Source organism: Pygocentrus nattereri, chromosome 21 (genome assembly GCF_015220715.1).
Source record: "Pygocentrus nattereri isolate fPygNat1 chromosome 21, fPygNat1.pri, whole genome shotgun sequence".
Classification (NCBI taxonomy): Eukaryota; Metazoa; Chordata; class Actinopteri; order Characiformes; family Serrasalmidae; genus Pygocentrus; species Pygocentrus nattereri.
In genome coordinates this window covers 19,099,554-19,106,587 of record NC_051231.1, presented here as the reverse complement: position 1 = coordinate 19,106,587, position 7,034 = coordinate 19,099,554, and the positions used below count along the sequence as shown (strand labels likewise).

The 7,034-nt window shown below is 43.1% G+C and overlaps 1 protein-coding gene across 1 annotated transcript; it reads left to right on the top strand.

Annotated features, from left to right (window-relative positions):
- On the top strand, positions 1-5,586 carry LOC119261948. Its single transcript, XM_037532509.1, has 2 exons — positions 1-1,178; positions 5,152-5,586. Exons 1-2 carry the CDS (start codon positions 297-299, stop codon positions 5,584-5,586), a joined length of 1,317 nt encoding a protein of 438 aa, XP_037388406.1. The 5' UTR covers positions 1-296.
- Positions 5,587-7,034: the final 1,448 nt, after the last annotated feature.

The window sequence follows — 7,034 nt, the reverse complement described above, 5'->3', positions numbered from 1 at the left end:
AAAGGACAATGAGAAATGCTACTGTCTTGCTGCTGTTGCTGGTGGTGTGCTGATTGCTAGCTCTCTTTAATTTACTTCAATTTCTACATTTACCCCTGTTTTCTTCCTCTTTCACCCTTCATACTTACTAATCCACCTTTAGCCTGCCTCCACTTTGCTCTACCCACCTATTAATCCACTCTTAGCTCACTTTTACAGACTTCTTCCACAGGTTTGCTGGATTAGCTGTTTGCTGCTGCTGTTTGGTTTGTGTTAGTTTCTAATTTCAACCGAAACAAGGTGAGTGCTTTTTTGTCATGGCTACTGCTGGGTTTTTCTCTTGTTCAGAGTGTGGCATGTTTAGTTTAGACCCCTTCTCCACCGATAGTCATAATGATAGTGGTGTTTGTTCAAAGTGCAAGCTAGTTAACTGCCTGGTAGAGAAGGTGGACAAGTTAGAGCTGCGTATCCGGGGTTTAATAAGGGATAGACAGCAAGGGTCACTGTTAGCAGCCCCGGGTACACCAGGGAGAGCTAGTACCCCCTCGACTCCGGCCTTAGAGCCCCCACAGCAGGGCGAATGGGTAACGTCTCGGCGGCATAGTCGAAAGGCTAAGGCTAATGCTACTGCAAAGGCCACAGCCAGCCCACCTGTACACCATGCTCCCCCAGTTCACGTGTCAAACAGGTTTGCCCCGCTCAGTGAAGCACCCGCTGAGGAGCCTGTTAAAGGTACTCTGGTGATAGGAGATTCTATCGTCCGGCACGTGAAATTAGCTACTCCTTTAGGGGCACCAGCGGCTAGAGTTATCTGCTTACCGGGAGCCAGAGCACCGGACATTAGTGGCAACCTTAGGCTGTTAGCAAATAGGAGATATTCGAGGGTAGTTATTCATGTAGGGGCCAATGATATTCGTCTGCGGCAGTCTGAAGTAACTAAGGCTAATATTAAAGAGGTGGTTAAACAGGCCCAGACGCTGTCCGAAGAGGTAATCTGTTCTGGCCCCATCCCAATGAGGCGTGGCGATGAAGCTTACAGCAGGCTTTCTTCGCTGAACCGCTGGATGTCCAAGTGGTGTACGGACAATCATGTGGGCTTTATAGACAACTGGCTAATGTTTGAGGGCAAGCCTGGTCTTTTAGGTAGGGATGGTGTCCACCCCACGCGGGATGGTGCTGCCTTACTTTCGTGCAGCATAGCACATAGTCTCTTAGTTAGTCGGCAGAGTAGCAGTAGCCTTAGAAGCTGCTGACAAACCGGAGCCGGGACCAGGCCGCAGACAGAGAGGCTTAACCGACCGTCTGTGAGCTGCAAAGAGACGTTACCTAGATACCAATGTATTCAGACTGTGTCTGTCCCCCGAGTCAAACATAAATGTCAAAAAACTCAAACAGTAAATCTAAATAACCTAACGTATATTAAACAATCATATCCAGACTGTAGCACTAGCACTTCAAAACTAAAGATTGGTTTACTTAACATAAGATCTCTAAATTCAAAAGCAGTAATAGTGAATGAAATCATAACTGATCAGAAATTTGATGTGTTGTGCCTCACTGAAACCTGGATTAGACCCGATGAATATTTAGCATTAAACGAAGCCACCCCTGCAGGCTATAATTATATACACAACCCCAGATCGTCCGGTAGAGGAGGCGGGGTCTGCATAATTTTTAGAAATTCCCTAGCTGTCAATCAGAAACACTATGATAATTTCACTTCTTTTGAGCTTCTTTACATCAATATAATTAATCCAATTACAAAACAGAATGCATTTTCTTTAATTAATATTTACAGACCACCAGGACCCTATGTAGAATTTTTAAAAGAATTTAGTGATTTCGCTGCAGATTTAGCAGTTTGTAGTGATAAAGTAATTATAGTAGGAGACTTCAACATTCATTTTGAAAAAGTTGATGACTCATTAAAAAAGGCTTTTGCATCAATTCTAGACTCAGTTGGTATTGCTCAAAATGTAACAGGACCTACGCATTACTGTAATCATACTCTGGATCTGGTTTTGACCCTGGGTGTTAGCATAGATAACCTAGATATTCTTTCTCAAACCTCAGTAATCTCAGATCATTATCTTATTTCTTTTAAACTTCATCTTAGTCATAATATACGTACATCCCCCAGCTACTCTATGAAACGTTCAATAACGCCCTTTACCGCTCAACAATTTACTGATAACCTTCCTGATTTATCAACCATAGTGTACTCTCCAGGTAACCCAGCAGAACTAGACAAACTAACTGATTGTTTAGAAAATACCTTCCGGTCTACTTTAGATGGTGTAGCACCACTTAAACACAAAAAAGAGAGACAGAAAAAACTTGCGCTGTGGTATAACGACCAAACTCGTACTTTAAAGCAATTAGTACGAAATTTTGAGCGAAAATGGCGATCAACCAAACTGGAAGTATTCCACTCTGCTTGGAAAGACAGTATTGTTGAATATAGAAGAGAAATTAATAAAGCCCGCTCAGAGTATCTGGCCTCTCAGATCGAGATTAATAAAAACAACCCTAGAGTTCTCTTTAGTGTTATTTCTAAACTGACTAAAAATCAGGCAGGTACTGATCCTCAGATTCCAGCAATCCACACTAGCAATGCTTTTATGGACTATTTTGATAATAAAATCGAAAATATTCGGGACAAAGTTCAACAGATAAATAGCACATCTTGTCTGTCATCTGGTGTGGCTGATATAGAACAAAATCCAGCTACCGAAGTCAGGTTGGAAGTTTTTAACCCACTACATCATTTAGAACTGGAGAAAATTATCTCCTCATCAAACTGCACAACCTGTACACTTGATGCAGTTCCCACAAAACTATTAAAACAGGTATTACCAGACATAATTAAACCACTATTAACAATAGTAAACTCATCATTAAACCTGGGGTATGTTCCCAAAGCCTTTAAACTAGCAGTAATTAAACCTTTGATCAAGAAACCAAATCTTGATCCTAGTGTACTATCTAACTATAGACCTATTTCAAATTTACCATTTATTTCTAAGATTTTAGAAAAGGCCGTGGCCCAACAACTTGGCTCTTATCTGCAAAGAAACCAGATCTATGAAAAATTCCAATCTGGATTTAGGCCTCATCATAGCACTGAGACAGCTCTAGTTAAGATAACAAATGATCTGCTTCTTGCCGCTGACCAAGGCTGCGTTTCTTTACTGGTACTTCTTGATCTGAGCGCAGCTTTTGATACAATAGATCATAATATCCTCCTAGAAAGATTAGAGAAAATGGTCGGTATAACTGGAACTGCCTTATCGTGGTTCAAATCATACTTGACCGATCGTTTTCAGTTTGTGAGGGTAAATAATATACCCTCCAATTATACAAAGGTTAGATATGGAGTTCCACAAGGCTCTATCTTAGGACCGTTATTATTTACGTTATACATGCTCCCCCTGGGCAAAGTTATTAGAAAACATAATGTTAATTTTCATTGTTATGCAGACGACACGCAGCTCTTCATATCAGCCAAACCTGATGACAAACAGAGAATAAAGAAAATGGAGGATTGCGTAAAAGATGTGAAATCATGGATGTCACACAACTTTCTTCTATTAAATAGTGATAAAACAGAAGTTCTTCTATTAGGCCCTAAAGCTGCTAGAAATAAATTATCACACCTAATGTTGAATCTGGCCGACTTCTCAGTCACACCTGGTTCAACAGCTAAAAATCTTGGCGTTATCATAGATTCAGATCTAGCATTTGATAAACACATATCTAATGTTACTAAAACAGCTTTTCTACATCTCCGTAACATCGCCAAGCTAAGAAATGCTTTATCCTTACATGACGCAGAAAAATTAGTACATGCCTTCATTACGTCAAGGCTAGACTACTGTAATGCGCTACTGTCAGGATGTTCTAGCAGTAACTTAAATAAACTTCAGCTAGTTCAAAATGCTGCAGCCAGGGTCCTTACTAAAACTAGAAAATTTGACCATATTAGTCCAGTCCTATCAGCTCTTCACTGGCTTCCAGTCAAATTCCGCATAGACTATAAAATTCTCCTGTTAACGTATAAAGCCCTACATGGGCTCGCTCCTGAGTATCTGAGAGACCTTATCTCCTATTATGAACCACCACGATTACTTAGATCACAGGGTGCTGGCTTCCTAGTAGTTCCCAAAATTCAGAGAAGCTCTGCAGGAGGAAGAGCTTTCTCTTATAAAGCGCCCCAACTCTGGAATAATCTCCCCGATAATGTTCGGGACTCAGACACAGTCTCAATCTTTAAGTCTAGACTAAAAACTTACTTGTTTAGTTTAGCTTTTGGTAGTTAATGTTAATTCCCTTTAGATAAGGCTGCAGATCCAGGGGTTCATGGACATAGTGAATTGTGGGTAAACTGAGATGCTGGTGCTGCTGTCACTCACTACATGCAGTCACTCAGGTTTGTGGACGGTGGAGTGGGTGAATGCCAGTGTCTCAGGGAGCCTCCGTGTCTATGTTACCTTCTGGCTCTCTCCCTTTAGTTAGGCTGTCATATTCAGACCTGCCGGAGTCATTAGTCACACTCTGATAATTTTTTACATTTTCTGTTCTTCATAAATACAGTCTAAACTAATTCCTAAATCTTTCCTTCCTCCGAGTTACTGACTGTCCACCGGTCCGGCCCAATACTGATGGATGTCCCACCCTCAAGTCCCCCTGTCCCCCTGATTGACCAGACTGATGGAAGTTTCTGGAACGCAGCTTCTCCACTACAGATCACATCCAAATCTATATGAACTCTAATTGTTTCCACTGTTGATTATACACACCTGAATATATTAGAACTGCGTGGATGTAAAATTGACTTTTCAATGTTTAACTTATAAGTTGTCTGACCAGTGGTAGGATGGTCCCCCCTTTAGATGTGAGTCTTGGTCCTCCCGAGGTTTCTTCCTCCTCCAGCTCTGAGGGAGTTTTTCCTTGCCTCAGCGCTCACGGGGGTTCTGTATATTCTGTATATTCTGTATATTATGTTCAGTGTTTTGTCTGATTCTCTGTGCTGTGATTCCCATTTTTGTAAAGCTGCTTTGTGACAACATCAGTTGTAAAAAGCGCTATATAAATAAATTTGATTTGATTTGATTTGATGTGGTCAGTTGAGCAGTTGACAAGAGAGTGCCTGTGCCTGAACGCACACTCCAGAGCTGCATTTGTGGCTGGAAAAAGGTTACAACCTCCAAAGGTTTGAAAATCCACCAGTGTCGGCAGAAGTGCCTGAAGGAACCTAGCGAGGGGCCTCGCATTGACCAATACTTCCTTAGGAGTGGGGAAAATAAGTCGAGTGAAACCCAGTGGCAGGATAAGCACCACAGTCCACAGGGTACCAAAACCCCAACCGAAGCACCCTCATGCACTAAGATGCCATCTGTTCCGAGCCCAAAACCCTTCCAGCCACAACCAGCAGTGGAGCGAAAGATGGAGGGAAGCAAGCCTCAAATCCAGTGGCCGAAGTCCTGCCAGAAAAAGGAATGGGAAACGATTGACAGTGACCTTGTTTGCCTTCTCAGTAGCCTTAAAGGGGATGTGGAGAGACGACTTGAGAGGATGGGGGAGTTGATCTACAGCTATGGAAGATAAAGGTTTGGTGTGAAAGACAGGAAAGCCAAGAAAGAACATACACCGCGTGACAAATCAAGACGACAACAGGAGATTGGTGAAAGAATGCAGGCAACTAAAGTAACAATGGAAGAAGGCCAATGAACTAGAGAGGGTTGGACTTGAAGCCCTTCAGAGCGACATCAAGCATTGTCTGGCAACGCTGAGGAGGGCAGAACATCTGAGGAGACAACGCAGACAAGAACCCATTCAAGTTCACCAAAAGCCTCTTCATACAAGAGAAATCTGGTACTTTGAAGGCCCCCTTGAAGGACATAGAAGAGTTCCTGAAGAACACCTACTCTGAGGCCAACACACCATCCAACCAAAGGCATGAGCCTGTAACCATTCCAGCAGACATGCCACCATCCACCCATGCATGAAATGGACACAAGCACCCCCACATGGAATGAGGTTGTCAACATAGTAAAGCGGGCAAGGATGGCTTCAGCTCCGGGGCCCAATGGCATCCCATACAGGTTGTATAAGAACAGTGTCTTGAAGTATCTCTGGTACCAAATGAAGCTGGCATGGAAAAAGGAGATCATACCAAGGGTGTGGAGAAGAGCTGGAGGAATATTCATCCCAAAGGAAAAAAACTCATCAACCATCAACCAGTTTAGACAGATAAGTCTTCTGAATGTTGAAGGGAAAATTTTCTTCAGCGTTGTGGCCCAAAGACGGTCTACATTCCTGCTGAAAAATGAATTTGTTGACACCTCAATACAAAAGGCTGGAGTTGGTGGTTTCTCTGGATGTCTCGAACACGCAAGCATCATCTGGCACCAACTACAGTCCTCCAAGAGGGAAAAGAAGGATCTGCATGTGGTGTTTCTGGACTTAGCCAATGCCCTTGGATCAGTGCCTCATAGAATTCTGTGGACAGCCTTTGCCTTTTTTCAAGTCCCTGATAACATCACGAACCTCGTCCAGGTCTACTTCCGCGACATCCAATTCCGTATGACAATGCATGAGAGCACTACAGCCTGGCAGAAGCTGGAACTGGAACGGCAGGATGCACCATATCTCCTCTGGCATTCACCCTGGCTATGGAGTTGATTATAAGGGCTACAGCATGGGTCGTTGGAGGGGAGCGTGTGGATGGAGGCCTAAGTCTGCCCCCAATCAGGGCATACATGGACGACATGACCACCATAACAACTACGAAACCATGCACAAAACAGCTGTTGGAAAAGCTTCAAAGTAACATATCTTGGGCAGGAATGAAGATCAAACCCTGCAAGTCAAGGAGCATCTCAGTCGTCAAAGGCCAAATCACCAGTGGCACTTTCACCATCAACAATGAGCCAATCCCTACAGAAACCAATTAAAAGTCTCGGACGCTGGTACAATGCCACCCTCAATGACACAGAACAAATAGAACAGCTCAGACAGGACACCATCAGCTGCCTGAAACAAACAGTAGAAAC